The sequence below is a fragment of the Contarinia nasturtii genome, unplaced genomic scaffold (genome assembly GCF_009176525.2).
Source record: "Contarinia nasturtii isolate CC-2019 unplaced genomic scaffold, AAFC_CNas_1.1 Cnas_scaffold_695, whole genome shotgun sequence".
NCBI classification, from domain to species: Eukaryota; Metazoa; Arthropoda; class Insecta; order Diptera; family Cecidomyiidae; genus Contarinia; species Contarinia nasturtii.
The window spans coordinates 6,191,422-6,209,283 of NW_022198046.1; the positions used below are offsets into that span (position 1 = coordinate 6,191,422).

Consider the following 17,862-nt stretch of genomic DNA (forward strand, 5'->3'; position numbering starts at 1 on the left):
AACATAAATTATTCGCATAAACCATTTTGAGTTTTTTAGCGCTAGACGTGATGAGTTCTATTGATACACTTTTACTTTCACTGATGCTTCATATAATAAATAAAAACAAACAGTTAATACCTTCAATTTCGCTGAAAAAATAATATCAATTCGTCGCTTCATACATTGTGACATTTCATAATTTGGCATTATCAGTGCCAAATATTTGTGACAGTTTCAATGATTGAATTTGTCCGACAAATTGGCTAACTATTTTTCCAATTCTTCTTACAACTGGTTAACTTGAGCCAACGCCTCGTATCTCTCTGTTCTCGAACTACCCGAAGTTTGCCACTCACGTGTACAATTTGGTTTTGTAATTGAAGATTTTGCATCACTACTCGATTTTGAGCTGCATTTGGTACTCGAGTTGGAATAAAACATACTCTCAGAAAACTCAGATGTTAAAATTCAAAGAAATCAGAGCAAAATGCCATTTTAACATGGTCATTTTACCCGCAACACATTTCTTTGCGGGTAAAACTGTATTTTAACATGTGAAAAAATATCTCCATGTTAAAATTACGACAAAATGCCATTTTAACACGGAGAAATTTTATCATGTGTTGCGGGTTTGAGTGCCCCAAAGACGAAGTGATACAATTTAATAAAAATTTGTTTAGCCAATATTAATTTATTTTGTCAGCACAGTATACAAAACGTAGCTGCCAACCTGATGCGTACATTCATGTCTTTAGTTTACGATTAGACACTAGACTTCTCGAAATATCGAATTTTTTTCAAACAAAATCATACAAAATACACTACGGGCACTGAGAGGCCCCCAAAGACGGGATTAAGGTGGATTGCAGAAGGACAGTTTTAGGGTTAATCAAAAGAAAAATGCCTCGTTTATCAAATCGCTATCGTTTATTTTTCAATTCATAGATTTTTCTAAAGTTATTATATGTATACATTATTTTACGGCAAAAAATAAGGTTTGTGCACATTTGAGACGCAATAAATATATTTTACTCGCGTTTATATAAGATATTTGTTATCGGCATAGATTTTTTTTCTCACCTAAATGTCTAATTCGTATAATGGCAGAATAAAGATTTTGAAATATTCAGACAAAGAAAATATATATATATATATAAATAGATAGATAATATATCGCTTGTTGTGAATTCTATTTTGAATTATACATATACACTTACGTAGTAACTTTGAATATTGTCTTCAGGAAAAGACGTACAAAATTCAAAAAATGTATTTTTCCAAATAATGGCTCCGAAATTGTACAGCCAGAATGGATTGAGACACATTTCAGAAAAACATGCTTATTTTTTAATGGATGTCGATTTAATTCTAGTTAGCTGGCGACGCTTGTTTTTTTTCATTAATTCTAAGTAACGTTATATGTCGCTGAATTGTGAAAAGCCTTAATACATTTATTTTTGGTAAAAAAAAGAAACAAATTTAATTCTGAAATTGTATCTCAATCGATTCGGTGCTAACAAAAGGAGGACTTACAAATTCATAATTCCATTTTCTCATTTAAATGTATTTAAAAAATAAAAAGCAACATTTTCAAAGCAACTTTATTAAATAAATGACTGAAATTAACACAAAATGCATAACGAATTACAAAACTTAAAACTTTCAATTTTATTGTTCATAAATTTAAATAATAAATAATAAGAGAATTGAATTGTTCGAAATTTACAATATAAATGTTATTTAAACAAAAAAAATCTTAAAAGCAAACGAAAAATGAATTGAACATCAATAAAAAATGAAATGAACAAAAAGATAAAAACAACGAATTTTTTTTATTATTTAATCAACACTTAAATCAGATACTCATGCGATCACAATGGTTTCGGTCAATTGGATGAGATTTTTTTAGTTATTCGATTGCGAATCTTTAGCAATGCTCCAACGAAGTAAATTATTTCAACAAATTCCAAATAACTCCCTATACATTTTGGACTTGGGAGAATATTTACTGAAGGACATTTTCCGTTTGTTGCATTTTCATTTCGTAATGGAGAAGTTATTTGAAAAAAATCAGGTCATATTTGTTAGCAGGAATCAAGCGATGACAGGTAAGACCTATTAGATCAGATCTATCGATGAGACACAGAAAGGCCCTACTAGACTTATACTCAAAGAGAAATATTCTAGTACGGTAACTCGCACTTGGGGTGTTAGCAGAGCATCTACCCCCAAAAATGAGTTACGCACTCTATTTTACTTTATTTTTGGTGTTAATTTCATCCAAGTGGACGCAAAGTGCGAGTGGTGACTCAAATATTTCTCTCTGTGTAGAATAGAAAGGTATGTGCATTGTAATAAACTTTATAATCGAGTGATAAAGATAATTTTCACTTAAAATTTTGCTCAAAAAACCAAAAAAATTGAAAGAATTTCCTGAAAGTCCATTCTATCTAGTGTCATCCGCCAAAAAAATGAAGCGCAAAAAAGTCTTCATTTTTCTTAAATCATTTTTGCTAGAATTCTTCTCAAATTTTCACGTATGAACGAAAACTGTATGAAGGTTAACATGATTTTTCGTTCAAAAATAGATATTCAGGAACTTGTCGAAATAAAGAAAGAGTCTTCCCTTTATTTCAAGTGCTGTATAGATTTAAATGTATATTAATTATGCAATAGAATTTGCTACTTTTCTTTTGCCATGCAATGTATGGTAGTCAAGTTTTGAGGTCGAAAATTTGTTTTACTCTACTTTTGATCAATGCTATAAAAACGTACCAAACATGCTTTTCTTTATGTCAAAAACACATCCTACTGTATATGTTATTGATAAATATAACAATCTTGGCCTATAATCTTCTTTGGCCCCATATGATATCGCGTTTTTTTGTTTTATTCTGCAAATCTACGAATAAAAAGTCGAAATGGGAATAAATCTGAAAAAAAAATCAAGGTGATTCAGAAATGCATATAATAGGATAAAACAGAAATGAAAACAACGACTATTTAATGGTTTTTCAATTTAATCATATTGTATTACATGAAATATATTTATATAAGTAAATCATACAGAATATCAAGCTGAAAAGGATTCAAAGGGAGAAAAAAGTTCAAATCTTAAAACATTAAATCACATTATTCATTTTGTTATTAAATCAATTCAGCATTGTTTCGGTTAGTTTGTTGGCTTCTCATTTTCTTTTTAACAGAAGGATTCAATAATAATAATTCGTTCATCATTTGATCGTAGTACGTTGGATTTGTTTTGAATGGTTAAAATGCTAGTAGTAATATGTTCATGGGTTAATATCTAAGTTGGGTTAGCATTTGTTTTATTATAAGAACGGCGATTATGAATGTTTTTTTTTTGTGTTTGCTAATTTTCTTTGAATTTTTCAGCGCGCTCAAGATGCTTGTGTTTGCTTAAATAATAATATTTCCATTAACTATGCATGACTTTTAAATTTGGCTTGCTTGAGTTGCACCGATTTGCCATTATTTTTGCATTACTATAAAACGCTATTATCATCATTTATCTAAACTTAAAAGAAATGAACATTCTACTTTAAAATGGGGAGGGGGCATGCATATAATATTTCGTGCCGAATGAAAAGCGTGCGCACGAATCGAATTCGATCGGAAAAAACGTCATTCACTACAAAAAATCCATTGGGAATATCTCTAATTTCTATGTAAAAAAGATGGTAAAAACGGTTGAGTCGATTTTTAATAAAAAATACACTACAAAAACGTCATAAATTGTGTCAAATGTTCATTTCTTTGTGTCCAATATTCACAACAACAAGATTCACATGTTTCTTTTTTGTATATCTTCTGTAAATGGAAAGTAATTGTTCTCGTATCAAAAACTTGGAAGAAAAATGTAGTTTGATATTTGTTTTTGTTTGGTTTAGTTTGTAAAATTATTTCGCAATGTCAAACTTATCTCTTTCTATTACATCAAATCATTTCCTGTTTGTTCTTCATTTTTTTTTCATTTTGTTTTGTTCTGTTTTATATTGAAATTCCTGCGAAACAAATTCCGTTAATCCGCAAATATCGATATTTATATACTAATATTGTTATGCAATAAATCGTTTCGAATATCTATATATTTTTGTTGTTGTTTTATCAAAGCACACGCGTTTACTACAATATTTATACAAATTTCATTGCTGATATTTTCATTGATACCACAATTGGATTATCTAATTATTGATTATGAAATTTCTTTTACTTTCAATCTACGTTTAGTTTTGATGTCGAATAAAAGTGAATTCTTTTTGTTCTCTCTCTCATGCTTTCATATTTTCATTCTTTCATGTTATCAATGGACTATATGGTTTTTGTTCTTCTTAGAACGGTTTCAGTTCATCCTAGTCAGTTAGACCTTGTGCGACTAATGCCAGCTGATCTTTTAGATTGCGGAAACTTGGTCGGTCTTCCGGATGATGTGCCCAGCACTTTTTCATGACCTATTTGAAAATCAAAACAAAGATATTTGTTAGACCACATGAATCAAGGTATATTGATTTCTTTTATACTTACTTCATAAATTTCCTTAGCACATGCTTTCGGACGTTCCAAAATAATACCGCGTTGAACGCGTTCAACCACTTCAGTATTCTTAAGTCGACCGTATGGCATTTTTCCGCATGTGAACACCTCCCACATCAAAACACCTGCATCATAAAATAACAAAAGTCATTAGAAGTCATAGCAAACTCATTTATAATTCACTCATTGAAATGTGATTGCTTACCGTATGCCCAAACATCACTTTTCGATGAGAATCGTGTGTAATTCAATACTTCTGGTGGTGCCCATTTGATTGGGAATTTGGTTCCACCGCTGCTTGTATATTGATCATCAAGGACATAACGTGCCAAACCAAAATCAGCAACTTTTACCGTATTTTCTGAACCAACTAAACAATTTCTGGCAGCTAAATCACGATGGATATAGTTATGTCGCTCCAAATAAGACATTCCCTTACACACCTGGTAAATGAATATGAAGAGATTCGATTAGATTTTGAAAATAGCACAGAGACAACTCTCGATAAGAAGACGGCATTCAATTATTATTACCTGTATGCACATATCCAGCAAGAGTCCCATATTGCCAATCAACGACTGTTCATGTCGTCTGAGGTAATTTAGGAGAGATCCATGTTTCATGTATTCGGTTACGATGTAAATTGGTCGATGTTTTGAACAAACACCATATAACTGCACTAGATTCGGATGTTGTAACTTACTGCAAGTGAATATTTATAATTAGAATTTTGTTATTTCATGCAATTTAGAATAAATAAACTACAAGCAAAATGTTTTCAATTAACTTACGTCATCACTTTGGCTTCCTCTATAAAATCATCTTCTGACATTGTTCCGCCTTTCATCATTTTAACGGCAGTGTCAATAGATCCACGCCATTTACCACGGCGCACAACACCGAATTGCCCAGAACCGAGCTCTTCTAGCAACATCAATTCTGACGGATGAATTTCCCATTTGTCGTGTGATAAACCGGCTGTTGGTGGAACTGGTCGATCGCATGGCGATGATTTCAAGCGACAAGCTAATCCACCGGAATTATGACGATGATAATTGATTAAATCTGGAATTGTTTCGCAACAATGCTTTTCTGACAAGTAATACTCATTTCTGCTATTTTGTTTAATGTGATAATGTTTGACATGTGATTGAGGGCTGTGTGGATTGGAGAAGAAATCGATGCGTTATTCGTGTTGCTTCAATTTTCTTTTTCTTTCTTTTTTTCAAATAACGGTTTGATACTTACACTTTGGTATGAAGTGACAGTGTGTAAAGACCTTTTGTCGATGATTTTCTTACAACGAAACAACCTTCTTTATCACCTTGTTTGAGTAACGATTCGGCACGTTGACGTGACATATCACCAACATACCATCTGCAATGCAACACATCGAAAAATGTGAAGAAACAAAATGGATTAATATTAATTTGAATATGATACGCAGCAGGAGCGCGACAAAATGATTTCGAATACATACTCATATTTATCTAATCCGAGCGTTTCTTTTGGTTTAACATAATTGCTGGGTATGTATCCGATGTTGCCATGTTGATCTTTAACCTTCCACCAATGCTCTTGAGAATCGTCAATTATTTCATATTCGGCATTCTATAAACAAAATTAAACAAAATTTAAAACATAAAATTGATTGTCGGCAAATCGAAATAAATAAAGAGAATATGTGTTGTATGTGCTTACCTTTTCTAATGACAGATCGCCGCCTTCGATGGCTTTGAATGGATATAAAGCAACAACGATCCGAACATGTTGCGACGAATCCTGTAAACAAATCAATCATTTTAGTTTACCGTTAGTCAAGAATATTTTTGTCTAAATGAAAAGAGTGTGTTTATTTGTATTTGTTACATGATTGTGATGAACGTATATGCGCTCTAATTAAACCAATTCGATTTGCATTAAGAGATTTGGAGATTTGATACCGTAAACCGAGTTGAAATCGACTCTATTTAACAGATCATCATTAATCAATGTTTCAACCTTCAACCGCATTCAATTCGCTTTTCACATTTGAAAAAAAAATCAAAATGTACCTTCAACTTGGGATCATGCATTGTAATCGATCGAAAAGAAGCGAACAAACACTTGTGCGACATGAAACTGGAAACAGATTTTGGTGGATTGATTTCTATTCGATTGAAGGTAACAACGAACATCATTAAGAAGTGCTTAGTAACGTTATATCTACACACAATTAATCACGTTGAATGACATGTTTTTACGATCGATATTTAACCAATACAGTCGCGGTATTGATTCAAAACGACATTCATATAATGAACGAAGTTCTTTTTTGTTTCATTGATCGAACGTGCATCGAAGAACAAGTGCTTAAAGATGCTTAAAGATTGGTAATAAAGATAAGGTGAAAATCTCTTTTTTGACGAAAGTAAACCTTGATTTGATGGCTTTTGGTGGCACTGACCGAGTGGAAATAGCTCAATATTATACCAATATTGCTTGCAATGTGATTTAAGACATAGATACTGATAACAATATCGGATAGTTCAATCGTTGACCGAATGATCTTTTTCAAAAGATAAAATATAATTTCGTAAATAAAACAAAACAAAAAAATGATTTAATAAAATCCCTTGAGCATATCCGCTTCAAAATGAAATTCCAAATGACTAACCATGTTTCATTGCGACATAGGGATTTATTTTCTGTTTTTATTCTTTAAATAGTTTTAAGATAAGATCTCAATCGAGCGAATCATTTTTCTCGTCCATAAATGAAAAGAGCGAAAAAAAGCGAAGAAAAAAAAAGGTTCATCGAATATGAAACAAACCTTTGACTTTGAGTTTGGCGTTCCTGGAGTTGCTGTACCGCCTGGCATATTTGAATCACCGATACCACCGTGGTTACCACTTCCGTTTGTGATGGGCGTTTTGAATGTTGTTACGGATGACTGCATTTAATGACCAGCAAACAATGCATTCCAAAAAATGTGCATAAGCATGCAACGCAGCCAACAGACACAATCGAGAATGAAGAGAAATAAAAACAAAAAACATATTAGATTAATTATGGGGTGTACATTAATGAAACGAAAATATTTTTAGAGAATAAAAAATATAATGTTATGAACGATGCAGGTACGACAAAACAATGAGAACCGATATATTCTCTCATCATCAATAAAGACGTAAATTAAACGATGTGGTCGACATTACAAGCGCAGTTCATATAGGTATTCTCATTCAGATATGTTACATTTTTTTTTCCTTTGCTATCGAATTTTTCTTTTAAACACCTTCGCACACATATCACACAAGGAAAATAAAAACCAAAGCGAAAAAGAAGTAGAGAAACAATTTGGCCAACAAAAGTCTTAAATTTTATTTTATTGAGTTAGCATTTTCAGGCAAAACGTTTACTCTACATATACGAAATAGAAGAGTCAAAATAATCGAATGATGTGTGCAATCAAAACAAAAAGTAGATGGAAAAGAAATGGGTTTTCGGCAAAGGTTTTACGCTATACTGTAGAACCTGCGTGTAACGATTCAAACCGGACAAACAGAACTCGACAAAACAAACCCAAAAATACCGTGAGACAGTCATCCTTTTTGTGTGTATGCATTTGTATTTAATGTTTGTCGTGGCGTTGCGCTATTTTCTTTCTCACTGTCTCGTTGTCGTTGTCTCGGACTTTCAAGCGACTTCAAAACAAATGAAACGATTCGGGAGAAGCGAATTGAACAAGAAAAAAGAATAAATAACAACAAATCCGATATGTTCCTTTTTGAAATGCGACCGATTCTTTAATAAATTATGCGAGAATTTTGTGTAATTTATTGAATTTTGAGGTCGATGAATAAAAATATTCCCATACCGGAGAGAGTCAGAGAGTGGAAAAAAGTCACTTTGTTAACGACGATGCACAATTTGGTGTTTTTGGCATCGTATCGTCTTTTTTTGTTTGTCCAGCATGCAACACATACATGAGAAAAATAAACGAAAAGAGGGCGGAACAATACAATTCGGGAAAAAAAGATAAGTGTATCGGTAAAGGTTTTTTTTGCAATTTACATGCGATTTTTTCTACCTGCTCAATTCAAAGACCATCGAAGAAAAAAACGATAGTCAACTGCGATTGATATGTGTGTGTGTGTGTTGCAAATTGCGTCTTAACTTCATTCAAATTCAAAACGATTAATTTCATGAAAATGATGTGAATGCATACCGTTTGTTGTGGCGATGAAATCGCTGTTAAGCTATCATTCAAACTGGCTGTTGTTGCACTCTTCTGTAATTGCTGATGGATAAATTGTCCCGGTGATGTAGAATTCGGACTAATGCTTCGCGTTGAACTGTGCGCAGGAGAATTTCCGGTTCCTGCGAATTAAATAAAACAAAATGCAAAAAATTAATTTCAATTAGTAAAGAATGTTTCGTTATTTTTCTTCATTTTAAAGAAAGAATGCTACAAATCATTTTAATCGCGTGTAACAATCAAAGCGAAAGCGAAAAATTTGTATTCATATTGCGCCTTGCTGGAATAAAATCATCACAATGGAATTTCATACATGATATTAAAACACTCGATGCATCGGAAGTAGTGAGATCAATATTATCTGTTTGTATGGATCTTAAGTTACGATCCGGGTGTCTCCATAACATTGTATATTGAAAATGAGCCATAAATGAGCTTGGAAGAAAAAGAAGAATGAATGATCGTGAAATCGAATGGCCATCATGATCCTCTATATATAGAAACAGTTTAACGATGAGTAATAGGATGTGCGATTGATGCCGCCGCAGGCAATAGCCAGCAATCAAATGAAAATACATAAACAATCAAAAACTGCGTGAATTTCCGTTGAAAAAAGATGAAGATGCGATGTCATTTTGTCGGCATCAGCGGCGGTGGAGGCAATGAGTATCGGCGTGCCGAGTTCCGTTTGAAAAATTAAGACGGCTTGTTGAGAGAGTGGTAGCTTTTCGCAGACCACCAGCGCTCGAATTTAATCCGTTTTAATGCCTATTCACACAAATGCGTGCGACCATGAACACACGATATCACAATTGTGTACAATCATTTCAATTCGGCGAACTCGAAGTGACAAATCGATTTGGAGAAATCTGTCAGACAGACACGGAAAAAAATAGCAAGAGAGAAGCAGTGATGAAAAAAGCGCATTTTATGTATCGTTGACGCATTGTGTTTGATAGGCTTATTTCAATCATCAGCATTACACATGTAAATTTTCGATTTAAACATGATTGTTTCGGACAAAAGACATACTAATTCAACTGTATTACGAGCCGCTGGAGAGGAGCGACCGAATGAAAATAATGTTTTGGAACAATAAAACGCCTGAAAGTTCAATTTCATCGGCGTTGATTCACTTACAAAAGTAACGGTAAAAATGAAAAGTTTAATTGTCCGTGTAAAAGTTGACGTATGAATTTATTGAACAAAGTGTCAGCATGGCATATTGTTGGTGTGAGACGCATTTTCTTTTGAAATATTGAATATGTAATATGCCCCCGAAATGAATCACATAAAGTGAAGGAAACAGACAGTGGCCAATGATACGGCATAATTAGCACACGTCACATTAATTTTTCGACTATAAATGAGAGTTTATTAAGAGAAGAAATTGCCCATAACCAATTTTCAAATGATGATTTCGTCGACTCCAAAGCCGCAATTCATATTTCGAAAGAGATATGAAAATAGTTTTTCTTTAAGGTAGTGAGGTTGGCTCAGACCGAAACACCACTCGATTTGCCTGATATACAGATCTTAATCAGTTTTTAACGCATATTTGTATTCATTTGTAATGTTCACCAATATATCATAAGCATATCACAGCCGTTTGTAGCCGGTTGCAATCCACATTGAATTGAGAGTTTATGGCAAGGCCACAAATTGCATTGGAAACTGTATGAAACGTGTTTCAACAGAAATGAAAGAAACTAAAAACGAAGAATGATTTTATTAATTAAAGAATGAAATGGAATTGAAATGAGCTAAAGAATTGGATAAATACACGAACTAATCGCATCGCTTTTATGTGATTCACTTATGAGAGATTACCTAGTCTCAATATTGATGTTGTTTTTTTTTTTTTGGTTCATAGACTTAACACATGACTGCTTTACAAATTGACCGAATATCAAACGGCAAAACATCGTAAAGCGAAACGATAACCAATTTTAGTGTGCATTTGCAACCAATTTGTGTTTATTACAACCTTCAATTTTTCGATTTGAACAATTCTCGAAGCTTCAAGCTGAGGCTATAATGTGGCAATTTGATAAATTACGTGCAGTTATGTGTTCGACGAATATATACGACGTATTATTGGTGAAGTGCATTGCATTGTAATTCGGCCGCAAATCCGTTTTTGTCATTCAATTTCACCATAAATCACCGCAACAAATATATACCAAAAACAAGTGGGGTAAACTCCGAAAAAATCGTAAATCATTTTAAAAAAATGGCTCGTGTTTATTATATTGTTGTCAAATAACAATTCAATTAACAGTTTCGCCGAATTGAGGAACAAAGCCGACGATGATGAGATAAAAAAGTCACAAATCTAGCACGGATTTTACTGCATTCTTATCATCTGAGAAAAAATAAATCGATTCCGCTTAAATGCCACAAATTATGAACAAAAAAAAAATTATTCACGAAGAGAAAGCATCAACCTTTTTTGTCGTACAAAATGATCAACGATGAAATACAAATAATAAAGCCAAAACAGAGACATGAAAAATGTACGACACATTAAAATGTTGCAACAGTAACCGCATTCGATACAGAACACGACGAGAAAGGGAGAGAGAGAGAGAGAAATACACATAAAAAAATAAATTAAAGCCATAAAACGAAATGAGAGATACCAAAATCGAATGTATTAATAATAACCAACGATGAAAATACGATTCATCTGGATCACGTTCATTCTCATAATTCGATCGTAAAAACTACAGAGAAACAACGATAATAATTTTTCGTTAGTCGCACTTAACAAATGAACACCGAGAGCGAATGAGAAACACTTTTTTGGATTAAGAAAGGTAGAGGGATAGAGAAAAAAGCACAGAAAATTATTATTTTATCGTAATGATTCTTTACTTTCTTCCTCTTTCTCTCTCTCTTTTTCAAGCACATGTCCATTTCCAATGTGAATAATGCAGTAGCCGCTGAGTGTGAGAGACAAGAGCTGAGTGATAAGTATGTCGATTTGTTCCAATGACCATCAACGCAATACAAACTTTGTATTGAATTGATACAATCGTCATCGCCGTCATCATCAACGATTCTTGCTAAGATCATTTTCTTGTTATCTTGTGCGTATAAATGCATCAGATGACTTTTATTGGTTGGCCAGTATGTCGAGTCATCGCATCATTTACATTCAAATGCGCGCACTATGGTTCGCTATAAAAAAGGCTCTTTACATTCATGTTTCTTTTTCGGCATCGTGTGGTGTGCCTTAATGGAAATCGGCTGTTCATCAAAAGACACAGACACACATGAATAGACAAACAATGGATTATTGTGGCCTGATCGTCCCGAACACGTAGAATCAACGTCGTAAATCGAGCGAAAGAGAAAAAAAAATTTATCAAGATTATCTTCACTTCATTTCAATCCCTAAACATTTTTACTTGTTCAATGCGATAAATTTCTATTTCTTTAGCATGATAATCAAGCCTTGAAACCGTGACATTGACGATAACAAAAACACATGTAAGAAAATGTCCGAAACATTCATAATATACTATATAAATGCCACTTTTGAAAATATTCAGAAACACCACATATTGCCATGGGAAAGTGACAGGTCCAAGAGATTTGTATAATTATTTAATTGGAATATTGTGTATCTATTGATTAACATTGTTTTCAAATGGTGTCTCGTTCACTTGTTTGCGCGGTGAGCGTGAGAGAGAGAGAGTGTGTGTGGTGTGAGAAATTCCGCGCCAATCACAAATTGCATTTTAAATTACATATTGACAACGAAAACATATGTTTTCATTGAATTGAGGCGCAGCTGTTAATAACATGATAACATTACAGCCTCATAAATATCATGTGATGCAGGTGCAAACGAAACGGCACAAGCGCTGATTTTTATACCACCCTGCCAAATGCGAAGCGGCCACTATAATAATTGATTGTAAACCAAAATGCGAGTATTTTAACGCGGTATTTATGCGATTTGTGTTCAAGATTACAAATCATGTGTGTAATTAACAACGGAATGATAGGTGTTTTGTTTTTCAATCTTCTCTCGTCTCTTAAATGCCAAAAAAGCTATGTAATTAATTAGCGCGGTTACAGCGCATTCGAAATGGACATTGTTTATGTGTGTGTGTACGTACGAGATGGTGTGGAATGATGTTTTTTTTGTAAGTTGTTCAAGTGATTGGTGGTTTGAATTTACGTATTAACATCTAGATCGAACACACGGAAACCATTAAATCAATTGCATATTTGTTTTACCTGTTTAGCGGTGGCAATAAAAGTGGTTACATCGAAGTGTACAAATTAATGCATTTTAATTCCAAATATGCTCAATTTTTCCGTATAAATTGACCATTTAAAGCCACTTTTCATTAAAAATCATTTTCTGTATTGCAAATTTTTTTTTCGTTTGTTTTCGCTTACAAATTATAGTATTTAATTTTTGGAATTCCGCATTTATCGATGGATAATATGTACCAATTTTGGTATTGAGTCAAATATACTTTATATACATATAATTGAACGTGATCAATAAATAAATAAATGTAAATTGCACAGAATACCATTCACAATTTATATGTTTATCGTGCACAGCAGAATTGCCACTTGATTTGCTTGAAATACACTTGGCAGACGTGTTGTCGCTTTGATTCGAATCGATAATGTTTTGTGGTAATCGATTTTTTTTCTGCTCTCTTTCTTCATCATCACAAATGGCATTGTTTGAAAAAAACCAGATCAATTATGAGCCAAAATGTCTATAGGCCGTGTTACTATGCTCGTTCGATAAATATACATAAATATTTCTCTTGATTTCGAATCAGAAATTAAAACCGGATAGATTTCGAATCACGTATGATAAAGTTGATGCACGATAAGAATACTTGACAATATGGTTCAGTTGTTCAACAATCCAGAACGCGTTGTTGAAAATGAAAAGTTCCGCGCGTATATATATTCCGCACTCATGCGAGATGATCTCTCGTAAAATATGGATATTTATGAATTTGTTCTTGATTTGTATAATTAAAAAAATAAATTGAATGCGAGCTTTTTCACTGGCGGCAGAAAATCCAGCTACATTAGAGAGGCGATTGTGGTGCATCGCAACGAGATATTTACACAAAACATGATGAAAAATACGCAGATGATTTTACATTTGTTTTACAAAGTTCCCATGCAACAAGCAAATGCCACACAAAGCTTGGCGGAGAGAAGGCTGAGGTAACATTCAACATTACACATTTTACACACAGTATGTGTTTGAACGTTTGAACAAAAAAAATATCTCATTGTAGACGATTTACAATGGCATTTTTTTCCATTCTGTATGTGCTTGCTTTGATCAAACGTTGAAAGTGTTTGCACTTTTTTTTCACGTTCGCTTTTTTCGTGTTGTTTCAACGGGGACTGTTTGAGAGACACAAAGAGAGAACGAGAAAGAAAAAGAGCTGAATGAACGCATTGTTACTATTTAAATTACGATCTAGTTTAACTTAAAAGTTTTTTCGGATTTTGGTATCAGGTGAGCATTTAAAGAGCCATTCAACGTAAAGCTAAAAAAAGAAAGCAAGCTCATTCAACAATTTATGTTTGCGAGATAATGAATGCAATAGAGGAGACGCAAAAGGCAAATTTCATGTAAACATAACATAGTTACCGAGATTTAACTAGTAAGAGAGTTGGGAAGAGAGAGCTGGTGTTCTGTCCCAGTCAAAATACCAACAAGCACTTTATCACCTTTATGATTTATCATGAAGAGTAAATATTTTTTTGTGCACTGCCGTTATTATTTAATTTTTTTTTTTGAATTGCTTCACTCTCGATTGTCATTTTGTTGCAGAATGTGTAACAAAGAGAAAATTGTTTGTGCTAAAAAAAGCTTCAACCATTTAAATGGTAATTATATTTTTATGGTTTTAAACAATGCACCCATTTTTTCTGCTTTCTTTCCAACCACAAACTCATCATTAATAAATGAAACAAAACAAATATTTCTTTCAATTCTGTCATTTGGGTATATATGCACTCAAACCAAGTGATTGCGGTTTCAATAAAAAATTATTCAAACTTTCATGGCACACGAATGGGTCTATAAAAGAAGAAAAAAAAAATGACGGCCACTGTTTTTCATCGTTGTTCAGTCAAGGTATATATTTTTACCAGAATAGAAATCATCATTTACTCAACAGCTCCACGTGAAAACAAAAAATCACTGATTAAATGTGTGTAAATTGAAAAAAAAAAAAAAAAAAAAATCTGCGGGTATGAATAGAAAAATTCACACAATTACAACAAATCATGGCAGAGGAGTCACTGTCAATTAACGCACCAAGAGGGAGATAGAGAAAGAGAGAATGGCAAACGATTTGGCCAATGTAAATGTGCTTCGAACAATTATTTTTTGAATCAAAGAAACCCGTAGTCATTTTTCAATTGAAATATTCAAATGTCCGTGCGTATTTTTGTTGTGTTTCCTCTCTTTACAATTTTTGGAAGGTTTTTTTGTCGGTTGTAAAAATGACATTGATACAACAATAATTATCAAAGACTGTGTAACAATGAAAAAAACCCATGTTGATTGCAAACTCTCCAGCCATGCAACACTGTAGTTGATTGGAAAATTGGGCATTTATTGGGAATCGTTCATTCATTCACATTCATACGGTGATTTTCCATTCGTAAACGCGCCGCCGTTGGATTCAAACATCACGTTGGTTGTGTTGTGATGTGTCAGTTTAACCTCTTGTTTTTGTTTGTTGCAGTTAGTGCTGGAGTATTTGAAGCCCGGGTTTTTTTTTCATTCACCATTCGAATTGGTCGTTTGTGGCAAGTGTATGGCGAGCCAGCAGCAACAATAGCAACAACAACAGCAGCAGCAAAAAAACTATCATCATTGAATATCGCACACACAGGCTTACGCGCAACCATCAAGAGTTATGTGAATGTTTCAGTGTGTGTTATGAGCTCGTGTACAAAATGAAAGTGAATCAAAGTATGAAGTTTGTATTTGGTTGTTGGTTCGCTTGGTTTTCTCTGTCTTTTTGATTTCGTGTTATTTTCTTTCACTCATTCAATAAACTACAAACTACACTCATTGACCTGAATGCAAAAAAAAAGTGTATTAAAAAAGTTATCCATGTTGAGCGACGCGCAGAAAGTTACATACACACACATAACATAAGTCAATGCAAAAACACATTATTGCTTTTAGCTTCATTTAAAAACACAAAAACAAATATCAAAACATTTACACCATGAATTTTTCTAAACACTGACAAATATATAACTCTTCCGATTTCCCCAAACGAAAAAAACAACAACAACAACTACACTTAGGTCCATATATTGCATAATTGAAATGGCCAAAAAAATTGACAGTCAAAAACACTGAATATTTGTTGTGGTACCTTGGTCTCAAACTAAAGTTCCGTGACTGTTTCATTAATTCTTTTGCTTTGTTGGTTCTCACACACATACACAAAATTTGGATTTGATTTTTTACACATTGAATTTATTTTCGAAAAAAAAAACAGATTAAACAATACACAAAACTAATGATCGTCAATGATCACAAAACCAAATCGCGATTCCATATTTCAGATGGTTTTTCTCGCATAAATTTTGTTTTTTTTTTCTCTGCTTTGGTTTTTCAGCACAAAAATCAAACAACAACAATACAAAATAAAAGAGATATAAATGCACTCGATTTGTGTTTAACGAGCGTTTTGTAAAACCACACCATTCGCTACCAACGCTGAAAAATAACTGATTTTTTCGTACGGAATTGAAGGCCCACGATATATCTCATTCACTTACATGTATATATATAAATGTATGAATTCGCTAACTCGCTTACTCGCACGGCGCAAAACGCTCTCAATATATTCGTCTGTGCCTATTATGAAAACCTCTTCGGTCTTCGGTGTTCACAGCTCACTCGATGATCGCGGCAAAATCGTAACAATGAATTTTACTGTGAATAGCAACAACAGTCACAACAACAACAAAATTGTTAACAATGAATAGTCAAAGAAGAAACAGAAATGAATAAAAAAAAACAGTAATACAGAACCACAAAAACGTTTTCTTTTTGTTTCTTCTATATTCAACTAATATTTATACTTTAGTGTACTGACGAATACATGGAAGCAATTGCGTGTATTGTATATTCCAAGACATGGTATAAACAACGCAATCGAACCATCGTCTCTTGCGAATATATATGTAAACATGAATACAATTTAAATATATATATATATATATATGGTGGCTTTGAAAATAGTACTTGCTTCGTACTCGCGGATCGTTTACATGAAGCGTGCGTTTGTGATCGCATCGAGAGAATCTATTATGTTTTACGTTCGCAATGAACTAAAGAGCGAGAGAGAAGCGCAAGTGAAAAAGAATGGTTGAAAAACAAAAGAGTAAGAAAAAGAGAGCAAGAGATAGATGTATCTATTGTCGTTGGAACATAGGCTTTTGTGTGGCACAGCGCTTGGATTTTAGATTGTTTTCTATTTTTCATCGTTTAATTCGCATCATTCTTTTCCATTCGCCTCTCCCTCTATCTCTTTTTGTTTCTATCAATACGAATACAGAATTCCTGGCCCAATGTTTGGAAATAACAAAAACATCACAATTGCACAATTGATGCTTCTGCTGTAGTGGTGTGCAATTTTTTTGTTTCGAGTTCGAATTAAATGATTCTCTCTGTTTCGTCGATATATTTCCATGAAACATAAAATAATGCTATATAATTTCAATGCATCGACTATGCAACTTGCATTGCAATATGATGAAAATTGATTTCGTTCGGCCTGATGCATAATAGCTATGATTCCAAATGACTTTCATGACCATCACGTTCGGCGTTCGAAAATTTTCTTCTGTGTTTCTATAAATCGTGTCTTTTTTTCATTTTTTATTTTCTCTCAGCACCAATGTATAATGTAATTTATTATTGGACTGATGCACATGGAGGAAGAATGGAAATGGAATAAAAACATGAACGAAATTCAAACACACACACACACACACACACAGAGAGAGAGAGAGAGAGAGAGAGAGAGAGAGAGAGAGAGAGAGAGAGA

General features: G+C 33.3%; 1 protein-coding gene across 5 annotated transcripts in view; it reads right to left on the reverse strand.

Moving 5' to 3' along the window:
• Nucleotides 1–3,736: 3,736 nt before the first annotated feature.
• Nucleotides 3,737–17,862, reverse strand: part of LOC116341451 (tyrosine-protein kinase Btk29A) — a 68,533-nt gene continuing 54,407 nt past the window's right edge. For 4 of the 5 annotated variants that reach the window (XM_031768559.1, XM_031768562.1, XM_031768561.1 and 1 more), the window contains 10 exons: nt 8,747–8,898; nt 7,349–7,468; nt 6,238–6,318; nt 6,017–6,147; nt 5,785–5,913; nt 5,328–5,693; nt 5,070–5,238; nt 4,742–4,979; nt 4,528–4,661; nt 3,737–4,454 (listed from right to left, as the gene is read on the reverse strand). In XM_031768559.1, coding sequence (XP_031624419.1) covers nt 4,356–4,454; nt 4,528–4,661; nt 4,742–4,979; nt 5,070–5,238; nt 5,328–5,693; nt 5,785–5,913; nt 6,017–6,147; nt 6,238–6,318; nt 7,349–7,468; nt 8,747–8,898 — 1,619 coding nt within the window. In that variant the 3' untranslated portion in view covers nt 3,737–4,355. Of the gene's footprint in view, nt 4,455–4,527; nt 4,662–4,741; nt 4,980–5,069; nt 5,239–5,327; nt 5,694–5,784; nt 5,914–6,016; nt 6,148–6,237; nt 6,319–7,348; nt 7,469–8,746; nt 8,899–16,179; nt 16,375–17,862 lie in introns of those variants that run through there. The other variant, XM_031768564.1, reaches the window with a different exon arrangement.